The sequence below is a fragment of the Budorcas taxicolor genome, chromosome 10, assembly GCF_023091745.1.
Source record: "Budorcas taxicolor isolate Tak-1 chromosome 10, Takin1.1, whole genome shotgun sequence".
NCBI classification, from domain to species: domain Eukaryota; kingdom Metazoa; phylum Chordata; class Mammalia; order Artiodactyla; family Bovidae; genus Budorcas; species Budorcas taxicolor.
Window position 1 is genome coordinate 74,493,455 of NC_068919.1, and position 22,720 is coordinate 74,516,174.

At 40.3% G+C, this 22,720-nt stretch overlaps 1 protein-coding gene and 1 long non-coding RNA gene across 6 annotated transcripts in view; one reads left to right on the forward strand and one right to left on the reverse strand.

Moving 5' to 3' along the window:
- The window catches only part of SYNE2 (spectrin repeat containing nuclear envelope protein 2), a 270,474-nt gene that overhangs the window by 152,821 nt on the left and 94,933 nt on the right, over positions 1-22,720 (forward strand). The window contains exons 60-69 of the mRNA XM_052647219.1: positions 1,112-1,243; positions 4,444-4,641; positions 5,249-5,323; positions 6,531-6,641; positions 12,218-12,334; positions 16,178-16,408; positions 19,966-20,148; positions 21,187-21,315; positions 21,854-21,975; positions 22,125-22,266. Coding sequence (XP_052503179.1) covers positions 1,112-1,243; positions 4,444-4,641; positions 5,249-5,323; positions 6,531-6,641; positions 12,218-12,334; positions 16,178-16,408; positions 19,966-20,148; positions 21,187-21,315; positions 21,854-21,975; positions 22,125-22,266 — 1,440 coding nt within the window. The remainder of the gene's footprint in view (positions 1-1,111; positions 1,244-4,443; positions 4,642-5,248; positions 5,324-6,530; positions 6,642-12,217; positions 12,335-16,177; positions 16,409-19,965; positions 20,149-21,186; positions 21,316-21,853; positions 21,976-22,124; positions 22,267-22,720) is intronic.
- Positions 2,524-16,307, reverse strand: LOC128054582 (uncharacterized). 5 transcript variants are annotated; one of them, XR_008200011.1, is made up of 7 exons: positions 15,871-16,307; positions 12,996-13,133; positions 7,072-7,099; positions 5,527-5,672; positions 5,189-5,311; positions 3,837-3,936; positions 2,524-3,505 (listed from the first exon to the last, which is right to left on the reverse strand). It is a non-coding gene; the product is annotated as an uncharacterized LOC128054582 (long non-coding RNA). The 5 variants fall into 5 exon arrangements; XR_008200009.1 differs by having other exon boundaries at positions 5,189-5,390; positions 5,490-5,672; XR_008200010.1 differs by lacking the exon at positions 12,996-13,133 and having other exon boundaries at positions 5,189-5,390; positions 5,490-5,672.

The window sequence follows — 22,720 nt, forward strand, 5'->3', positions numbered from 1 at the left end:
GCTCATTACTGAGGGCTGGGAAACAGGTGTGTGCAGTGAACATAGTTATTCATTTCCAGCCTGTGGCTAAAATTATAGTTAAATGTTAAAGAAAATATAAGGGAGAATTCTGTGTTGGCCAGAAACTTTTTAATTTCAAAAGGCATTTAGTTTCATTGTGAAGCATACCAAGGAAATATCCAGACTTTCTTTTGAAGTCCATTTCTTTGACTTTCATCACACTTTGATTGTATCATTTAGCACACTGGTAGGTTCAAGCTCTTAACACCAGATTCCAGATATTGTTCTGGTCTGCCTTATTCTTCAAACTCTCAAGCCTCAACCTCTTACCATAAAAACATACATCACAGATCTCAAAGAGTACCAGGTGAGGATGTGTCTGTACCAGGAAAATCTATCATTTCTCAAATCACTTGTCCTTTCCATTCTCAGTTAGGATTGTCACCTCTTTGTGTAGAAATATGACAGGGGATATGTATTAAATGTCTTACATGACTATCAGTAATTTCATAAAACTTAGTCACTTTGTTTGCTGCTGCTGCTGCTAAGTTGCTTCAGTCATATCCAACTCTGTGCGACCCCATAGGCGGCAGCCCACCAGGCTCCCTCGCCCCTGGGATTCTCCAGGCAAGAACACTGGAGTGGGTTGCCATTTCCTTCTCCAGTGCATGAAAGTGAAAAGTGAAAGTGAAGTCGCTCAGTCATGTCCAACTCTTAGCGACCTCATGGACTGCAGCCTACCAGGCTCCTCCATCCATGGGATTTTCCAGGCAAGAGTACTGGAGTGGGCTGCCTTTGCCACTTTGTTTACATGCTGTCAAATGCTTCCCAGAATAAGCCCATTACACTGGGATAACTTAAGAGCAAATGTATGTCTAATTCAACTCCCAGCATTGCCCAAGGTGCTCTGGCATCTAGTAGAGCAAGTCGGTCAGGTGCCAGCTTTGCACATGTTGTTCTCTATGTTTAGACTATCATTCCCTATTAAAAACTGCGTAGTTGTGTATTTGATAGAATTGATTGGAGTTTGGAACAGGGATAGGTATTGAAAGGAACCCATTGGTCTAGTTGTTAGATTGTAACAGATTCTTCTTGGGGGTTTATTTTATAGATAGTCATAAAACAGACAAATGAATGCAATGAAGAAATAGAAAAATTGAAGCAGATCTTAAATAATTATCCAGCTGAATTCTCCCATGAACATATGTCAACAGACCCAGCTGCCAACCTGTCACAAGTACAGGTATGTTTCTTTCATTTCATTTGTCTCACTCATTTGTCCAGCAGTTCATTCACTTCTAAGCTGTTGGTATCTAGAAACCTTTTTGATGATACAGTTTATTTCCTACTTCTCTCTTTCAATTGAAGGTATTTGATGTATATGATTACTTTCTAGGCCTATTTCATTAAATAGGTTATTATGTAATTATCATAATGGAAGTCTCTTCAAGTGTCTTTAGCCTCAACTTGGTGCATTTGGCTGGTACCAAAGAAGCTGATATAACACACGGTATTTGGACAACCTGACTTCCCAGCTAGCATTCTGACATAGGGATGCAGGCTGGGCTTTAGAGGTAAAGACTGAATGCTGTTATAATAAAGAGTTCCATATACTAAGCAGTCTCACCATATGCCATAATTAACAATGTCCTACAGGCCCAGGTACAATGGTTTGCATGTTACCTCTCTATTGCCATCAAGTTGGTGTAGGCAAGCAGTTGCTGTGGTATTCAAAACCAGGTTATACCGCTTTCTTTCTACAAGTCATAAGGCAAATTCTTTCATGTCTAAAGTGAAGTACAGGGAAGTCTAAGATGACACAAGCTGTTAAGTGTTGGACTCAATAAGGCAGACTCAAAGTGTTAGTGATTCAGTATTAAAAAAGTGTCAAATTTCCCTTTACATTAAAAAATTCAAGAACTCCAAAGAGCTTTTGTGTATATTAAAGTTCAGAAAAGTAAATATATCTATTATTTTAAAAGAGTGATAGTAAAGCCTTAAATATTAATGGAAATTATATTTTACAGGAAAAAATATAGTGAGAAGAGTGACATTGTTTTGCATTTTTGCAAATCTAATGAGGATCTGGCTTTCTAGAAGACAGCTAGATTCTCACCTGGTTCTGCATTCAATCTTTTGAGATATATAGTTTTGTGTGAGGCATATAAAGATGATCCAACCTCTCAAAGACACATACATTGGAAGAGAAATATTTTAATAATGCTTTTGAATAATTTTGGACATCCTTTGAAACAACACTAAACTCTGACAAGTAGAATCACTCACAGGTTCATTGTGAAATGGAATTTGGAGCCATGTCAGTGAACTTTCATACTCTTACATTAAAATCCATCAGTCTGTCTTCTACTTGGAATGGATCTCCAGCCATGCATCATTTTATAACATCATGTTTGATCATTTGGAAAACACGTATTTGACTTGTTATGTAGATCCTCCAAATGATGACACATCCCAGTAGCCAATATTAAAGAATTCACATTTATTAGCATCTACAGATGTTACCTCTTCAGAAAAATCTTTATGTGTATTATATACATATGTATGTATAGTTTAACAACTGTCTTTTTTTCAAATAAAAATAGTATTCAATGAAAAAAAAAATGGATAGGTCAGTTTGAAACTTCATCACAGGAGTGCTTTTCCTCAACCATTAAACTTTGGTGTACAACAGAAGTGCTTTATGCAGGCTTCCCACTTTGTCAAACAGAGTATTAAAAATACATATTCTTTATCAAGGATATTCTTAACTGAAGTTGGCTTTTTGTACAGTTAAATTCATGATACTAAATTACTAAATTTAGTATGATGCTAAATTACTAGATATGAAGCATCTAGTAATGCTAATACAGTTGATGTTTCTGCCTTGGTTCCTACCAGACGTCAGTAGTCTTACCCAGCATTGCCGTCTCTGGGGTCGCACAGAGTCGGACACGACTGAAGCAACCTAGCAGCAGCAGCAGCAGCTTTTACTACATCACACAGTGAATGTGATGTACTGTCAACACAGTGAGAAAGGCCAGTAACATTTTGGTATTATTATGAAAATGATCTTGACCTCATAGAGTGCAGACCTCCTGGGGTTTGCAAATGCCGCTTTGAGAATGGCAGCTTTGTGCCCTTCTCTGCCTCCGTAATGCCAGTGGCTCTGGAGACTGGTCTGTTTCTCTAAGTGCTGTTCTAACGGCTGTAGTGTTATGTCTGTTGGGAGGCACTGTACCTCTGAAGTTTAGTGCTTATTGAAAAGGGACACACACCACAGCCAACTCAGACTGAATTAAGTTATCATTTCCCAAAGCAATGGCAAGAAGTTTCACTTCAGACAGAATAGGGGTATGGTGTCAGAACGTGTGCAGTAGCACTGGAGTCATGGGGGCTGGGTGTCAGAAGTCCAGGTCTGTGCTCTGTCACTGGCTGCAGCTCTGGACGAATCACCTTCTTTCTCTGGACTTCAGAACTTTCACTCATAGGTGGAGTTTCTCTGTCTCTAAAAAAAAAAAAAAGATGATTCTATCAATGTCTCTAGGATAGATGGATGGAAAGAAGAAATAAGGAAAAAAGGAATGAATGAACACAGGGTTTAAAGAATATGTTAGGAACAAAATTTCAGTACATGAATTTCTGCTAAAAAGGAGCAGGGCTGTGTTCTGATACAGCTCAGGCTTTGAATGATGCCTTTCAGAGTACTGGAGAGGAGGATGTCCAAATCCAGGATTCTATGACTCTGTAATCCTCTTAGACAGACAGTGGGCGTCTGCACTTCTACTGCCCATGTATGACATTTTATTCCCACATATCAGTCACACAAATTTTCTAACCTTATAAAGCTTGGAATCATCTCTTCATCATTCCCATAACAAATTACACTTCACAGCACCTTTATCTGCTTATTTATTCCCATATGGTAGGAAGCTTTGGCTATAAGAAAAAAAGCAAATGAATTTAGTAAAACTAAAGAAGGCTTCAAAAGTGACAATAAAAGTGTGAGATTTCTAGCCTCGTTTTCTCTCTGGTTCCCAAATGTTAGTCTGCATACAAATCTTCTGGAAGTTTGTTAAAGTGTGGTTCTTTACCCCCTGTGGATTCTGGCTGGTCGAACTATGGCCACTGAGGTGAGGCAACCCTGGCTATACCCCATGGTCACCCATGGGGCTTGTTACAGATTTCTGAGCCACCACTTGACCCCCAGCAATTGATTGACAGGGTGTCAGGTGAGGCTAAGGCATCTTAGAAGGGAGATCATAAACCATCCCTGGATCATTTAGAAACGACCGGAGGGAAGGGAACTATGCTGTACCAGGGACTAGTTCATAGCTGGGCAAGCTAGCAGCGTAGAAAAAACTTCAGGCCTTGCACCAATGCAGCAGGCTTCTGTGGCAAAGGCATCAGACATCCCAAACCAATGCAAACATTCTTTCTGCATAGGGAGAAATCGAAGATATGGAAAAGCAGATTCTGAGCTTGAACCAGAAGAAAGAAGACCTGCTGGTGGACTTGAAGGCTGCCATACTAAACCTTCACCAGCATTTACAACAAAAACAGGAAGAGTTAGAACAGGAAGCGGTGTCAGTCGGGGCATCCGAGGAGAATGCAGGGGCTGAGAAGGATGCTTCTGAGTGGAAGGTGGGTATGGCTAGAGTTAACAATGGTCCCACATTCCACAAGAGCTTTAAATTGGTAGTATTTTTCATCTGGAAAGCCTATGGCCTCTATATTTATGGCCTATAGAAAAGGAATTTCTTCAAATGGAAATACTCTGCCTGAGATAGTCACAAGTGAATATTAATTCTCAGGGTGTGTCTGTGCTGGACTCAATCCAGAATTCTTATGCCCAAGTTACCTAAGAAGGTGCTTATGAAATCCCATGGGTGGGTGGGTGGCAGCCACCCTTTGAAGTGTCTTCCTACCAAGCTGTGAGCCCATTGCAAACTCAGAAATGGGCCCAGCACCTCTCAAAGCCCACTTTGAATCTACATCAGTGAATCGCATTCTTGAATTGTTTGATGAGGGGCCACAGAAGGCAATGCAAATGAAAGGGATCTAAGATTTGACCGAGTCATGATATTTGGCTGGATGAGTTGAGAGTTGCTAAACCCAGAGGCTACTTGTGTGGGTGGGCATCCTGGATAAAGTGAGTAAAAAAATTAGCTACATAAAAAAGCAGCCGAACCGGGATCCTGATGACGTTGAACAGCAGCCCAGCCGCAGGTCTTTGTGCTGTGCCTTTCAGTTGAACAGAACGGGTTCCGTGTCCTTCCTGCCAGCACTCGAGGAAGAGGCAGAAGAGAGCTCTCTGAAGAGTGAAGTAAGGAAAATGATTTTCTCGTTCAAGTTTGTTAGAAGAGTAATCTCTAAAAGGTCAATGAGAAGATCTTAAAATGAATGGAAACATAAGGATTTTTTAAATTCGATGTAAGGGTGACTGAAGTAGTTATCTTATGTTATTAATGTTTAAGTGCATCTACACCTACTTCAGGCTGGAGTGGGATAAATGTAATTCAGACACACTTGTTGGCAGAAGGGAGAAGATGAAGCTCTTTGTCATATCCTGACTTCTGAGTACTTTCTCTGGAGTTTTGAGAGTTTGCTGTTTGGCTGGCACTCCTGGTGGCTTTATCTTTCCATATTTGAATTACTTTTGCAGTCAGACAGCACTGCCAAGGACACGAAGAATGGTGTTAGCAACTAACCCTACTATGTTACTACTCCTATCAGAACTGGTTGAATGAGACCTTCACCAGTTTTCTCATTATATCAATTTCCATTTCATACTTTAAGAACTAAAGCAGTAATGGGTCTGAGCCAAAGGGAAGAAAATTGCAGCAATTGACGGTTTTTAATGTCGCCTACGTAATGAGCAGACATTCTTCCTGCACGTTTCATAGATTGCTCAGTAACTCCACGGTCACACAGAATAGCCTGTAGTCCTTCACTATATCACTGGGACACGTGGGGCTGAGTGGTCGGATGAGGAGGAGTGAGGCTTATATACTCTGACCGTCAGACAGCTTTGTGATCTGATTCTATCTCTTCATAGCAGAGAAAATTTTGAAAATGAAGGAGGTGCTGGAGCCAAAATACGAGTACATTTCAGTATGATTCTAATTCGAGACCTGTATTTGCCTCTGAGCTGATATGTTTATAATCATTGTTTGTCTTTGACATCAGTCAAAAAAATACATGTTGTTAAAGAGCCTTTGAGATTACATTTACCAAAGCAGATGACATTCTTAAAGTGCTGTTTTAAAGGTCCCCTTTGTAGGACGTGAACTGACTCCCAACTTTAAGAATATTTTTTTGGCTTTAGGAAGAGCAACCACATTTGGACTCCTGTGATGTAGTTAGCCAAAGAAATCAATGATAAATAGCGGGGAAAGGGGAGGAGGGGGTGGAATGAAGGACTGCAATTATACTGCCTGGTAAGCTGAGTGTTACAGAAAAGAGATAAGGAGGATGCTGTTATGATGGTAGGAAATCACCTCCCTCTGCTAAAAAATTGATTGCTGTGTTAGAGTGGAGATAAGAAGGCAGAGCCGTCTTCCGGGTTCCCGTCTTTACTCTGGAAATACGACAAGGACGTGGAGGAGGACAGGGCATCCTCGTCCTCTGGAACAATCATTCAGGTAATATTGTGCGGGTCACATTTCTTGGGGGTGGGGATGGGCAGGGATACCAAGTCAAAGCAAAGACTTGTTTGAAAGTCTTTCTTGTTTGAAAGAATGTTTCAGGAGGGAATCTATATGCGTTGAAATTTTTTAAACTTCTTAGCGCTACCTTTGCACAAAGCAAAGACAGCTGAGTATTAGTTGCATTTCTTTTGTGGGCTCAGTGATAATGTTATTACTGAGTCCCTAAGTCATGTCCAACTCTTGTGACCCCGTGGACTGTAGCCCACTAGGCTCCTCTTCATGGGATTTTCCAGGCAAGAATACTGGAGTGGTTGCCACTTCTTTCTCCAGGGAGTCTTCTGATCCAGGGATCAAACCCACGTCTCCTGTATTGGCAGGTGGATTCTTTACCACTGAGCCACTAGGGAAGCCTGTAAGTACATACCTGAGGAAAACTCAAGTGAAAATCCAAACTGAAAAAAAAAAAAAAAACAGTTAAAGGAACAGCTAAAAGGTTGACCAACGTGGTTAAAGCATTTAACATGCCTCTTTTGGGGTAGCAGTTGAGGGTGAGAATTCTCTTTTTGAACAAAGTAGTGTGGAATATAAATTAATGAAATAAGTCTTTTTGCTCCTGCTTCTGCTTCATTGACTACACTGAAGGCTTTGACTCTGTGGATCACAACAAACTGTGGAAAATTCTTAAAGAGATGCAAGTACCAGAGCTTACCTGTCTCCTAAGAAATCTGTATGCAGGTCAAGTAGCAACAGTTAAAACTGGACATGGAACAATGGACTGGTTAAAAAAATTGGGAAAAGAGTATGTCAAGGCTGTATATTGTTATCCTGCTTATTTAACTTATATGCAGAGTACATCATGTGAGATGCTAGACTGGGTGAATCACAAGCTGGAATCAAGATTGCTGGGAGAAATACCAACCAACCTCATATATGCAGATGACACCACCCTAATGACAGAGTGAAGAGGAACTAAAGAGCCTCTTGTTGAGGATGAAAGAGGAGAGCGAAAAAGCTGGCTTGAAACTCAACATGGGAAAAATTAAGCTCTTGGCATCAATCCTGTCAATTCATGGCAAATAGAAGAGGATAAAGTGGAAGCAGTGACAGATTTTATTTTCATGGGTTCCAAAATCACTGCAGATGGTTGACTGCAACCATGAAATTCAAATGTGCTTGTTCTTTGGAAGGAAGCTTTGACAAACCTAGACAGCATGTTTAAAAGCAGAGACATCACTTTGCTGACAAAGGTTCTTAGAGTCAAAGCTATGGTTTTTCCAGTTGTCATGTATAGATATGAGAGTTGGACTATAAAGGCTGAGCATCAAAGAACGGATGCTTTCTAATCGTGGGGCTGGAGAAGACTCTTGAAGTGAGTCCTTTGGACAGCAGGGAGATCAAATCAATCAATGCTAAAGGAAATCAACCCTGAATATTTACTGGAAAGACTGCAGCTAAAGCTGAATACTTTGGCCATGCAAAGAACCGACTTATTGGAAAAGACCCTGATGCTAGGAAAGATTAAAGGCAAAAAGAGAAGGGAGCAGCAGAGGGTGAGATGGTTAGATAGCATCACCAACTCAGTGGACGTGAATTTGAGCAAACTGGAAAATATTGGAGGACAGACAAGTCTGGTATGCTGCAGGCCATGGGGTCACTAAGAGTCAGACTTGACTTAGTGAATGAATAACAACTTTTTGCTCCTTGTGAACTTATAAACTTCTTCAGTCTCTCAAAATAGAGGGCAAATGCACTCCCATTAGAAAGTCATTTCATGCTGATGTGAAGACGATGTTTTTTCCCTTGCTTCTAAAGGATCTCTGCATCTTTATGATCCACACTTCCCCCCTCACCTGCCTCCTGACTAGGGCTGACCCTGCCCAGCTCCCAGGCCAGCCCTTTCTTTGATAGTTGGCATGGGGACACTTATGCCAGGGTCTTCAATCTCTGCCTCTTGGTTGTGTCCTTTCCTCTCTACCTCAGAAGTGTTCAGATTTCCCTTCCCTAACAAGTTCCTTCCCCCATTGCCCTATCCCTCCCAAAGCCCAGACCATCTCTTTAGAAACTGCTCTGCCTCCACGGGTACCCTTCTCTTCATATCTGCCTAAGGACTTCCTTCCTACTCATCCATAAAGGCACTTTTCAATTCCCACTGCCTCCAAGAATCCCCTGTTCTTTCCCTTTGTTTTCCCATAGCATTCTGAACCTCAGTTATTATAATTTATCACAGTTTTATGCATCAATCTGACACAGTTTCATGAGAAGCAGGAACTTTATCTTCTACATTTTGATGCCCTGTACTGGGCTGATTATGCTACTTTGTCATTTATTTGTTTCTTTGTGGCTGTGCTAGGTCTTCCTTGCTACCCAGGCTTCTCTCTAGTTGCAGGGATTGGGGGCCACTCTGTTAGTGGTGCCCCAGCTTCTCTTGCAGAGCCCAGGCTCTGGGCACTGGTCAGTAGTTGGCAGCTCGCGGGCTCTAGAGCACAGGCTCAATAATGGTGGCGTATGGGCTTAGCTGCTCCGCAGCTTGTGGGATCTTCCTGAACTGGGGATCAAACCTGCGTCTCCGACATCGGCGGGTTGATTCTTTACCACTAAGCCACCTGGAAAGCCCTCAATATGCTACTTTAATGTGTTGAATTTCTTGATCCTGGTTTCCAGATCAATTTCATGGTGCTTCCTCTTTCATTTATGGCTAAATGTCTTTAGTTGGTGCTCCTCTTTCTTAGCTCCATTTGTAACTGAGATTTTGCCCCTTGCTATATTTATACTGCCATTGACTTCTGGATATTAATTTTCAGTTCAGTCACTCAGTTGTGTCCAACTCTGTGTGACCCCATGGACTGCAGCACGCCAGGCTTCCCTGTCCATTACCAACGCCTGGTGCTTGCCCAAACTCATGTCCTTCGAGTTGGTGATGCCATCCAACCCTCTCATCCTCTGTTGTCCCCTTCTGCCTTCAGTCTTTCCCAGCATCAGGGTCTTTTCCAACGAGTCAGTTCTTTGTATCATGTGGCCAAAGTATTGAAGTTTCAGCTTCAGCATCAGTCCTTCCAATGAGTATTAAAGAGTTGATTTCCTTTAGGATTAGCTGGTTTGATCTCCTTGGTGTCCAAGGAACTCGCAAGAGTCTTCTCCACCACCACAATTCAAAAGCATCAATTTTTCAGCGCTCAATTTTCTTTATGGTCCAACTTTCACATCCATACATGACTAATGGAAAAACCATAGCTTTGACTAGATGGACCTTTGTTGTCAAAGTAATGTCTCTCCTTTTTAATATGCTGTCTAGGTTGGTCTTAGCTTTTCTTCCAAGGAGCAAACGTCTTTGAATTTCTTGGCTGCAGTTACCATCTGCAGTGACTTTGGAGCCCAAGGAAATTAAGTCTATCACTGTTTCCATGTTTTCCCATCTATTTGCCAGGAAGTGATGGGACTGGATGCCATGATATTTGTATTTTGCATGTTGAAGTGCCCTTTTATTAGCCCTGATCCTTCTTGACCTCTAGCAGTAGCAACCCCTTCCTTCTTGAAATGCAGTGTTCCTCTGGCTTTATTAATTCTATACGTTCTTGTCTCATCTATCTGCAGCCCCTCTTCCAGCTCCTTCTCTTTATCCATCTGTCATAGTGGGCATTTCCCCCAGTGGTTTGCCGCCTTCTTTCTTCTCTGTTTTATCTCATGGCAGTTTCTCCTCTCATAAGTTTTGTAGTCGCCTCTATGCCACAGATTCCCAAATTAAATCTCTGGTTTTGATTGTTCCTGTAAATCTGTTCCACATTTCTACCATCCAAATACATTTCTCTTTTTGAATGTGTTTTCTCAAAACCATTTACCAACTTTTCTTCAAATCTTACCCTTCCTCATAGATTATGAGGATATCTGTCAGTGACACAACTGTCTTATCAGTATCTGAGACAGACTTCAGCGTCATCTCACGTGCCTCATTTATCTGGCCTTTTATGGCTACTGCTCAAGTGATGTCCATTCAGTCTTTACATCCTTCTTCTCCCATTATTTTTGTCATCATCCTATTCCAGGCAATTGTTAACTTCTTCCCTAGACTTTAAGAGGACTCTTCTAAGTGGATTTGTAGCCTCCAATCATTTATACATCTTATACTTAACTGATGGATCTTCCTAAAGCAGTTCATGTTAAATTCCAGTCTTTCCTAGATTCTGATTATCTACTGAATAAAATGCAGTGTTCTGAGCCTGGCATTCCAGACTTTTCATGATCCCAACTTACCTTCCCAGTTTTATCTAAGTTTTACCTTTAGTTCTTGGTTCATGCCTCTCTAATAGCAGTTACTGTTTTCAGTACATGGAGCTCTTAGGACTTACTAGGTGCTTTGTATATATCATCTTGTTTACTTATCACAGGAATGAGTGAGCTGGGTTGTGTTACCACTTTAAAGATGAAGCAGGTGAGGCTCAGAGAGTCCAGGTTCATCTGTGCAATATCACCCAGCTTGTAAGTAGAGCAGTCAAGATTGGTTGATTACAATATGGATACTTTTCCCACCACACTGGTCTTTTGTATAAGTTTCATTTTCCCCTTGCTTAACCTTGATTAACCTAATAAATGGATCAAAGTGTACATCCATTTAAAATGTGACACACATTGTTAAACTGTCCTCTAGAAAGATAATAATTTTATTTCTACCAGAATGCATGGAAATGCCTCTTTCCTGACCCCAAGCTAATATTGGATATTTTCAACCTTAGTTAAAAATAGCCAGTGGGTTAAGTTGCATATATTCTAAGAATGTTGTCTATCACTTCAGGTGTGAATTGGCTTTCATGTTCTTTTTTTATGAATCATGTATCCATGCCACTTGTCATTTTCTACATAGAAGTTGATGTGCTCCTTATTTATTTGTAAAAGTAATTAATACACTAAAGATGTTAACAGTTTGTGAGATGTCATCTCAATCTGTTATTTCTCTTTTAACTTAGATTATGATGTCTTTTTGTGGCACATGTTATTTATGTTGTTAATACTAACATTTTTTCCCTTTATTGTCAAGCTTTAAAAGTCCCTTCCCACTCTTAGAATGGAAACAGATTCACTCATATTTTCTTCAAGAATATGGTGTATCTTTTACATTTAAATATTAGACACAATTGGAATTCATTGTTAGCAGTGAGATAGAGATTTGGTTATGTTTTTCGTGAAGTGCCTGGATAAGATAGTTGTTCCCAAATTTTAAAGTTTCATCTTTCCTTCATTATTGAAAATAGGACTTTTATCACATAATCTTATTTAAGTTTAATTGTCATAATAATTCATTTAAATACCTAATTCTCTGGATTTCTTATGTGTTCCTCATTAACCACAGTGCTTTGGAGATTTAAGTCTTCAAATAAAGATAAACTTGAAGAAGTTGATTTTTTTCCCCTAATTAGCAGACTTTTTTCCCCTAATTAGCAGACTTTTTTCCCCTCAATGTACTTGACTAGTCTAGACATTTTTGTAAGCAGGTGATTTGTAAACTGAGCAGGTGCAGAAAGGGCTTGTATAGCTTCAGGGAAGGAACTTTTCTGAACCTCTGATTCTTTTCTTTACAGGAGGCAGCTGGGAAAATAAGCACATGTGATAGTTCCATGGCACAGGTTCTTGAACCAGACCTTCTGAACACCGAGCAAGGCCCAGAATTTTCCCTGAGCCCCAACCGAACACCAGAGGTAGGACCCTGTTGCTGATGAGCCATCTGCCAAAATCCCTGGACTAGCACCCAGAGAGGACAGGCTTTCTGTGTTAGCAATATTTTGTATCACCAAGCAAGAGGTCTTTGTGAACTTTAACACCTTCATGTGTGCTGCCACGCTGGAGAGCTGGAAGATTTGCCATCAGATGTTTACATGGAGACTAAGCATAGTACAGACTAAACATGGTTCACCACTTGCCAGGATGAACCAGCCTTTCCATTAGTATCCCCTTCTTTTTTCTGTAGATTCAACTTATGGGGGTGACAGAAGTGGAGGAGAGCAAATATTAATTAACTACCTATTACATTAAAGGCATTTGTGTTTGCTCTCTAATCCTCAGATTAAATAAGGTAGGGTAACACGCGCCATACATTTACAAAAGAAAAATCAAAATTCAGGGTGTAAAAGTACAGTTAGTGAATGGAGGAGCAAGGAGGCAGACTCAGAATATTCCAGCCTGCCTTCCTAATTTGAATATTTAGTATTTAAAGGTGTAAAACTGAGGCAGATTTGGGCTCACCAAACAAGCTGCCACCACACCATCCCAGCGGCATATTTAGTATTTGTGCAGATGCGTTTAGGTCAGGCACTTCACCTAAATCTTCCCTCTCAGCACAGTAGGCAGCACGTCACTCACATAACCTGAAGGTCCTGAGTCTGAACCTCGGAGAACGGCAGGTCCTTCACTCCGGGGCCTCTCAGGTGATAATGAACCCGCCTGCCAATTCTGGAGACGAAAGAGATGCGGGTTTGATCCTTGGGTCCAGAAGATCCCCTGGAGGAGGAAATGACAACCCACTCCAGCGTTCTTGCCTGACAAATCCTATGGACGGAAGAGCCTGGTGGGCTACAGTCTATGGGATCGCAAAGAGTCAGACACAACTGAAGCGACTTAGCAGGCTAGGCACTTTAGCCAGGCAGTTTTGCATTTTATAAAAGGGGGTGGTGTGTGCAGATATTTGTAGAATTGATGGAAAAGTATTTAAAGGTTTAGTATGTTGGCGTGAAATACTGCTACAGCCAGAAAATTCATTTGCATTTTAACTGGATCTTGGTACTCGAATCAGCGATGTGTTGTACAGAAATCAAGCACTGTCACATTCATTGGCTGAGAGGCTAACTTGAATGCCAGAATTATGTCAAAAATGTGGACTTGTAGACCCCGAGGCATAACGAAATCAGAGATTGAATCCTGGGTCTAGGATTGAATCCAGTGACGGTAGGCAGTTTGAATAACTTCTCTAAGCTTCAGTTTCCTCATCTGTACACTGGGAATAATGAACTTGTGGCATAAAATAGGAGATAGTCTTAGCACAGTAGCTTAGCTCTAGAACCCAGTAAAAGATTGGGTATTATTAATTTATATTAATGCTTTAGAGATGACATAATTCTCTAACAAGGCATATTTGTGATCATGTATTTTTAGCCCTCCAAAATATACAGTTATAAAACTTTGATTAAAATAATTTCTACTTTTTAAATTTGGGGTTATCATTTGAAGAAGATACTCAGCGGGCCAACTACTGTGGGAAAAAATGTAGACTCAGAATTAAAAGATCTTGGAACTGTGTGACCTTGGGCAAGTAATTTATGTCTGGGCCTGAGTTTCTCAGAAGCAATGTGGTGGGATGGGAGGGGTGTGAACTGATTAAACATTAAACACACTTGGGTTTCTTTGGCTATAAAAAAGGTGTGAACTGATTCCTGGCACGTTTCCCAGACAACCTTCAAATATTAAAGTTCTACTGTTACAGATAATCTTTTTGTCTTCCATTACTTTTGGATTCTTTCCAAGTTCAAATAACTAGCAAATAAAAACAAGATTAGTACTCCAGCTTCCATATTTCCTCATTAATTCAGTGAGTTAGGGGATGCAAAGAAACTCGATTTTGTCGTTTTTTTTTTTTAACATCTGTGGCAGTTGTAGGCACTTAAATAATGTTTTTGAATAAATAGGAAAGGCAGATGGTAAATCTCTTATTACAGATTAATCAATCAATCAATCACTGTTAACAGATTTTTATCTCAGGTGACAAAAAGGAGGATTGCAAAGTTGTTGCCACTGAGATATAACAATATCTGAAAAATCTGAAAACTAGGAAGCAATTAGATGACTAGAAATTGATGTCTGACAGTAAACTCACATATGAGTTGCTTTTTTAAAGATCAAAATTAAAAAAGAAAATTGAAATGGGTGAATCTAAATATGGATCCGCCTGCGTATGAGCTATAGGGAAAACACGGTACTGGGAAGACTTGCTTAGGAAGGTGATTCTTAAAGAAAACTCTGATTAAAGCAGAGGAGAAGTAGCATTTTGGCAGAAGAGGCAGGCATCTGTGAGGTAAAGAGATGGTCAAGGGGAATGAGCACAATTCAGAGGACCCTTCTGTTGAACCAGCTCTTATAATCCTCATCAGAGTGTGTGTGAAAACGAGTGGTATTTTCATATCCTGCACATTTTTGTTACCACTTACCAATTTTGTCTGCTTCTATTGTACCAAAAGTTCTGTGTTTAAACAAAATTCCATAAATATTAGGAAATAGGTACTTGAGTTGAGATAGGATATATATTTGTGAGCAACTCTCATTTCTTAGTTGGCCAAAATTATGCCTTGTTAGATGCTGAGATGTAGTTAGCAAAGCCTTATATAGAAAACATTGTCATTTCCTCATAATCAGAATGAATAAAGTGTTTATGTTGTTGTTTAGTCGCTCAGTCATGTCCGACTCTTTCGCGACCCCATGGACTGTAGCTCGCCAGTATCCTCTGTCCACATTGACAGGTGGATTCTTTACCACTGAGCCACTTGGGAAGCCCTGAATAGATATCACTAATTTGGTAGAGCAAAGCACAAATCCTTATTCCTAAAAAAATTCCTCTAGAAAGGTCAATAATGCTGTTTCAGTATTTTGGAAAAAGATGTGGGAAGCAAATATCTGTATCAGTTCATCTTTTGCCTCCAAATTGGAAGTATCTATCATATAATTACCAGAATACTTTTACTTGGTACCTGGGAGAAATTTTTCTATGGAATTCATAAACAACCTAGTTGTTTGAATATAAAAAAAACACATCACACACATCCTGCTTTCTTTATACTATACCGTAAGCACCCATTCCTTAACATGGTAATATTTTAGTATCTAGAAGCTGAAAAGTAACTTTAGAGAGTGAAGAATACAAGAAAAGTTTCCAGATTACCCTAATGAAGCTTATCACTTGACTCAAGCTATTTTTAATAGAGAAAGATAAGTAATAGCAGGGGGGAGGGAAAGCTAAAATATTTTATCATCTTAACCACTTAAGATGTTAAGTTAAAAGTGTGAGGTATTAATATGTTTTCCTTGTGTCCCCACCAGTGTGTAAAGATCTTTTTTTTTCTGTTTGAACAGAGGGCATAGCAATGTAAGCATTGCTTAATCATGTGTCACGCAACTTTAAACACTGGCCAATTCGCTGCAGTGTTTCAGACACACACACCCACATGCACACCCTCTCGCGCACACTCACCTGTCTCCTGGGACCCACCGTTTAATGAACCGCCAGCCTGTTTGTGTCCTCCCTGCCCAGGAACTCTGCGCCTGTGTTCGTGGAGATTGGCTGCTTGGAAACCTGGGGCGCCAGGTCACATGATTGTTGCTATGCCTGTGAAGGTGCCTTCTTCGTTTCTTTTTGTTTTTACTTCTTCTGCCCTTATTTTTTTGTTTTTCTTTTTAACTAGGGGAAATGCTATAAGTTTACAGGTCTTTACAAGCCCGAATCTGAATATTTTGGACTCCTAGTTTTTCACTGCTGGATTATCTTGGATTTCTCATAGGGTGCCACACCTCCCATCAAGGCTGCAGCTACTGGCCTTTCGGACAAGCAAGGAGCTTTTGAGGCCACAGTGGAGAAAGTGAGGCCCGAGCCTGCGCAAGTCCTCCATGTCTGCAAGAATCAGGTGGCTGAGCTGGAGCTGTGGCTGCACCAAGCCAACGTGGCATTTGAGCCAGAAACATTAGACGCGGACATGCAACAGGTGGTGGAACAGCAGTTGGTAGGGTGCCAGGTAAGACTGCTGGGTCTGAGTTCACGGCCTGTCTCTTTACCAGTCAGGAGTAGATGAATTTCTCTGAAAGCAACAGTCTGATTCTTCCTGTTGCTCCTACCCCTATGTTTATTTTGGCCTCAACTTTTTGTTCTCTGGATAGTTCTTTGAAATAATTTACTTAAGCAGAGTATTTGGGGAGGCAGTAGTGGAGAAGATCTTAGAATCTAGAGTATAGATCTGGTCACATTAACTGTGAACTGGAGGGAGTTACCTCTCACTTCCTTTTCCTCAAATAGGTCATCTCCTAAGACTTTGTCAGGATTAAACGAGATAAAATATCTAAATCAGTGTCTGGAGTATAAAGTATATATAAAATGCTCAGCAAATACTAGTTTTATTCATAATATTCAGTTTTTTAAATTTTCATTCATCAGAAATGAAACTGAGTATCCTGATTTGCAGAGTTACAGATACAGCAGAAAAGGGCTTTGCTGCCATTTTACTATGAATGCTCCTACTCTTGCTGGCTTGGTGGCGCTAGCAGCAAAGAACCCGCCTGCCATTGCCGGAGATGCGGGAGTCGTGGGTTCGATCCCTGGGTTGGGAAGATCCTCTGGAGGCGGAAATGGCAACCCACTCCAGTGTTCTTGCCTGGAAAATTCCATGGACAGAGGAGCCTGGTTGGCTACAGGATAGAGTGTCACAGAGAGTCAGACATGACTGAACACAGGCACCCTTGGCTGGGGAGGGGCAGGAATGTAAACTTCCTTGCCTGGAGTCATTTAGAGGAAGCTTTGCTGGCACAGCCCAAAGGTTGGGATCTCTGGATCCCTCCAGGGAGGGGCGAGACTGACATTGCTGGAGCAGAACTGAGTGTCCTCAAGAGCTCAGCCAAGGCACCGCCCTCAAAGGCACTAACACCCACCTTGGCCTGACATCTCCACCTGATTGGCTCATTCGCAGTGGTGTCCAGGGACAGGGACTTCCTCTCAGAGTGCCTCAAACCACTGGCCCATCCACAGGGAGCTCCACCCACTATGTGGGGCTGGGCATACGACCCACCTTGGCCCGAGGCTGACGCTCCTCCCCTTCCCATTCAGACCCACACTCTTACTACCTGCGGAGTCCGCCTAGTAGGACCCAGCCTGGCAAGCTGACCTCCTTCCTCGGGCAACTCAGCACCTCTCAACCCAAAAGTCAGCTCCCGAGGGTTGGATTCACTCAGATACAGGCACTACCATGTGGCCTGACTGGAAAGACGTGCAGGAGAGTCTGGAGAAGACAGTGTAAGTGGCGCAGAGCAGTCCTCCTCTAAGCTGAACCTTCGGTATTCCAGATGTTGAGACCCGGGCACTTAGGGCCTTTCAGGTGCCGTCAGCCAACTGATGGTCCTGCTGACTGGGTAGACCCCATAGTCAAGTCCTTGATCATTCCCGGAATCTGGTCCTTGGACCTCTTGTGATTTTAAAAATGTGGGGGCTGCTCAAGGAAAAGACATGACCACAAGGTGGCAGTCGCGCGCAGAGAGCATTACTTGGGCAGCGTTTAGGTGGGGTCTGGAGGGACTGGGAAGTCTGCCAGACCTTCTAGAGGCTTTGGCAAGGAGTGGAGGTGGAGCCACCACCCAGAAGGGGCGGAGACAAGGGAACTCCTAGGGGTTACGAGAAACCAGAGGGGCTGTGTGTCGAGATAATGTCAGAGAATCTGAAGGAAGCAGAGGCTGGAGTCTTTAGAGCTCCAGAGTTTGTCTTAACCATGACTAGATGTGAGGGGTCCAGTTTTGAGTCTGGCACTGGTGAAATATGAACTAATATTTCTGCTGTGACGAAATAAACAACATCTAGATCCATATACACGGGCCATCTCTGGCTCATCTATATAACACCGTGGCATATAGACTTTAACACTGAAACATAAAAAGCCTTACAGTGCTCTGTAAAAACATTAAGTTCCCAGAGGGGAAATATCCAAGGACAGGAACAAACGGATCAGTCAAGAAAAAATTATATTCCGTAACTTAATATTGAGAAGAAATGTGCAGCCTTGATTATTAAAGATGCATGAGTCAAAACAGCTGTTGTTTTCTTCCTACATTATCTTGACAAAAATTATATCATCCGGGAAAACTCTGAAGAAATAGATCCACTAATGTCTGCCTGATTGGTTCAGCATTTGGGGAAGTCAGCTGTTAGCAGATAAAATGTCCATCTTCTTTGACCTATTAATCCCATTACTTTAAATTTATCTTCTGAAAGTAACCCTAAAAGGAGAAGAATATTTATGGCTGCATTGATTACAAAAATGAAGCACCGGAAACGGTTTAAAGGCTTAACAATAAGGAGATGAAGAGAATCATAGAGTACTAATATGCAGCTATTAAAATAGATATCATGAAACATATATATGTAGACCCATGAAAATGTATACATAAAATAGCTAAGTGGACAAAAAGCACAAAATTATAGTACACTTTGTTTTCAGCCACTTTCAAATCTATAAGTACACATTGTTTAAGCTTAAAAGAGTCTTATGCAAGGATATAAGTAGTTTACTTGGATGAGAAATTATAACTATGTTATTGAAAATTTGTTTTAAGGGTTTAAGTTTCTCTCAAAGAATTAAACTTGTTCTTAGCACACATGACTTTAACACAAGCAGTCCCAGTGTTAGAATGTGTCTGATTCTACATTCTGCTGCTGCTACACTCGTGTGCCCAGCCAGCTGGCATGACTCTTGCGGCTCCATAGCTCAAGGAGAGAGCAAACTTGATCCCTTGAGGAGGAAAACAATGATGATGACTTACTGGGAAACTTACTTCATCCTCCTGATTTATTTTTAGACACTGGTGTTAAGTTGACCAGTGGTATCAATGACTAAGTGTTTTAGGTTCCAAGTTATGTCTTCCTGTAATCATCTTCTGATATTTGGGGAGCTTATTTGGCTTGAGAAAGACAAGAAAAGAGCAAAGGAAAGAATTTTCCAAGGGTTCTGTGGAAGTATTTTTTTAAATTACTACTCAACACTTGGATTGCAACAGAAAAAGTTTAGGAATAAGGTGGGAAGTAATAATAGTAGGCACAGACTACATATCAAGCACTGGCCAGAGTATATGGATTTAACTCTAGCTTCCCAATGTGACCCTGGAGGTAAGTTCTGTTATTATCCCCATCTTACAGATAACTAGAGGTACACCCATGCAACGTAAAGTGCCCAGATTTTCCCAGCTATGAAGTTCTAGTTCTAGTATCTGTGGTCCTAACCACTATGCTGTACTGGATGTGTTCAGCTCTGTTTTCTAAGGGGAATATAGCATCACTTGTTTTAGATTGTGATACAACCAATTTAGTTTATTTATTCACACCCAATTTGGAGTTGGTTTGGCTGAACCCCTACTGAAACACATAGGAATTACGTGGAAGTTGTTTTTTTTCTCCCCCCACAAAGTCCCTATCAACCTGTGTTTCTGGAACTTCTTACATACACTTAGGTGTAGAGACAGTGAATCTAACTTATTTTGGAGTGTAACGCTTGTTTGAGACCAAAACTATGATTAATGAAATGATTTTATTTCCTAGGCTATGCTAACAGAGATTGAGCACAAGGTGGCCTCTCTGTTAGAGAACTGCAAAGATCAGGGCCTGGGAGACAGTGGAGCCACTCAACAGGAGGCTGAAGCACTTTCCTTGAAACTGAAAACTGTGAAATGCAATTTGGAAAAAGTCCAAATGATGCTTCAGGAGAAATACAGTGAGGACCAGGTAAAATATGACTATGTGTGGACGTGTATGTATATGTAAATACAGGCATATCTATCAGGAAGGGACTCTGGGTGCAGGGAAGGAAACAACTACAGAGGAATTACAGTAAGTGAAAAAGAACTGTGCCTCTTAAAACTTTAAGGGATGGGCTCCCTGGCTTTTGTCATTGGTTTCATTTTGCTGTGTAGTTTTCTCATCTAGGTTGTTGTTAGTGATCGTGTTGCTTTGATTAGGGTTGGTTTGACTGGGTTGGTTGTTGTTCTTGCTGATAATGAGATCTATGCAACTTTTCATCATAAATTTTAAAGGCACTTCGTATTTGAAAGGAACTGTGTAATCATGGTTGACTAGAAAAATGAAGCCTTTATAGACATGCTTAAAATTTAACATCAGAAACACAAAAACCTGTTTCACAACAGGTACTTTTGTTTTCCATTTCAAATATTTGTATATACTGATCGAAGTATCATATAGTTAAAGTATTCTTATGACTTTTAAAAGCATTCTGTGTATATAAGTGCAAATGTGCATCCTATGAGTAGAATCTTACTATGTAAAATTCACAGCCATTCTTAATGAGATGGTGGTTTCTACTTAAAGGACTTCTATTTACAGAAATAAGATTGGCTGCAGATATACAGGCTGTATGGAACCCCTTTTATCCTAATATGTTTTCTCTCTCAAAAAATCTACTTATGTTTCAGACATAGGGGAAATTTGAGTTCATAAGCTTAATACTATGTCTGTTTTTGATATTTATTTCACTTTGTTCTCAAGAAAAAAGGGCAATAGATTTTCTGGCTTTTAGTAATTCATTGGATGAATTAAACTGAGGAAATAATAAAATGACCACTTATTAAATATAGTGGTTTTTGAAGTTGTTATGAAATCAGTACATTAAATTATAGTATGTAATTATTGTAATTAATAAAATACAGTCATTTACTTCATATAAAACTTTTCCATTGTGTAGTCACATTATTAGAATTGAAATGGATCACCATTTTAAATAGTCTGCCATCATAAAATGTTTTGCAGCATTCTACCACACTAAAGAAATCTTCAGAGCGTCAGAAAGTTCTCCAACCAGATAACCTTTCTGAATTTGAATCTGTTGTTACTGAAAGGCCACAATTCAGTAGACAAAAAGATTTCCAGCAGCAACAGGTATTTGCAGCCCCCAATAGATATAAGGACAAGAATGAAGTTTTCTATATGGAATTTCCCATTGAGCTATAAGAAATACTGAAAGGCCACTGGGGTGTTTTCTTACATGACTGAATAGAAAGTGTGATGTGTAGGTGTTCCTGTGTGTACAGCAGGTCTGAGTATTGAGCATTTGCTGCAGTATCTACTTTGCTTTCATCTGCTACCATTGGGGACACTTGAACTTGGCTGCTTTGTTAACATGCATCTTAAACCGAGCAGGTATATGCCTCTGCAACTGCAGCACTTCTTTCCCTATTTCAAAATGTGTTTGTATTTTTGGGGTGATTTTCCTTGTGTGTAGTATATGTTAAAAAATGCGTGGTTGTTGTCTAAATATTTTGAATAAGTTTTGAAAAATAAATATTAACAAGAACAAGAGATAGTAAATAATGATTTAGGAAGTGGTTTCAAATCTGATGATCTCAACAGAAGAAACCCTTGTGTACTAAATGAAAACCTTGATTGATTGGACCATTTGAATCTTATTCAATTATAGGTTTTGGAGTTAAAACCAATGGAACAGAAAGATTTAATCAAATTCATAGAATTTAATGCTAACAAAACATGGCCCCAGTATTGCCAGCATGATAAAGATACAACTCAGACATCATCTGCAAGGTAAAATATTTTTAAAGAATTGGACATTCAGTAGTTTTGTAGTTGGGAGAATTAATGTTTCTTTTAATATTACTTATAAAACTCTGTCTGGATGTAATATAATTTTTTTACATTGATTATTCTTTTCACCTTTTGTTTTCCTTTAAAAGCACTAAGACATCTAGCCCCAAAAATGATGCTCCAGACTTGATCTTGTCAACCCAGGGCCAAAGTGGAGATAAGTGGCAATATTTACACCATGAACTCTCATCAAAATTAAGGCTCCCTCTCTCTCAGCTTGTACAGCCCCAGGTCAGTATGTATGTACACACAGTGTAAATAAACGTGTTTACCTTTGAAAAGCCAACAAGCATTCATTAAACACACATGTGTGTTCTGCATTATTTCCAGAAAGCGATTTATTTATTTTTAGAAAGCAAAGATGCCAGATAGATTTTCATACTTGGCTATCCTCTTTGCATCTTTCTGGAAATCTGCACTTCCCTTTTTGCTTCTGTAGCACCATGGGCTTCCTCGCTCATAGCTGTTACTAAACTATACACCCGCTTGTTTGTCTTATTCCCCATTAGACAGCATGAGAAGAAAGATTGTGTGTGCCTGGTTCACATGTGAGTGCCTGGAGCAGAAACTGGAGCATCATAAAATCTTGGTTACTATATATTGAATGAATAAAGGAATGAATAATATATATTTTAAAGAAAACACTTGAAAATGATATAGTGCTATATGAGTGTCACTCATTCAT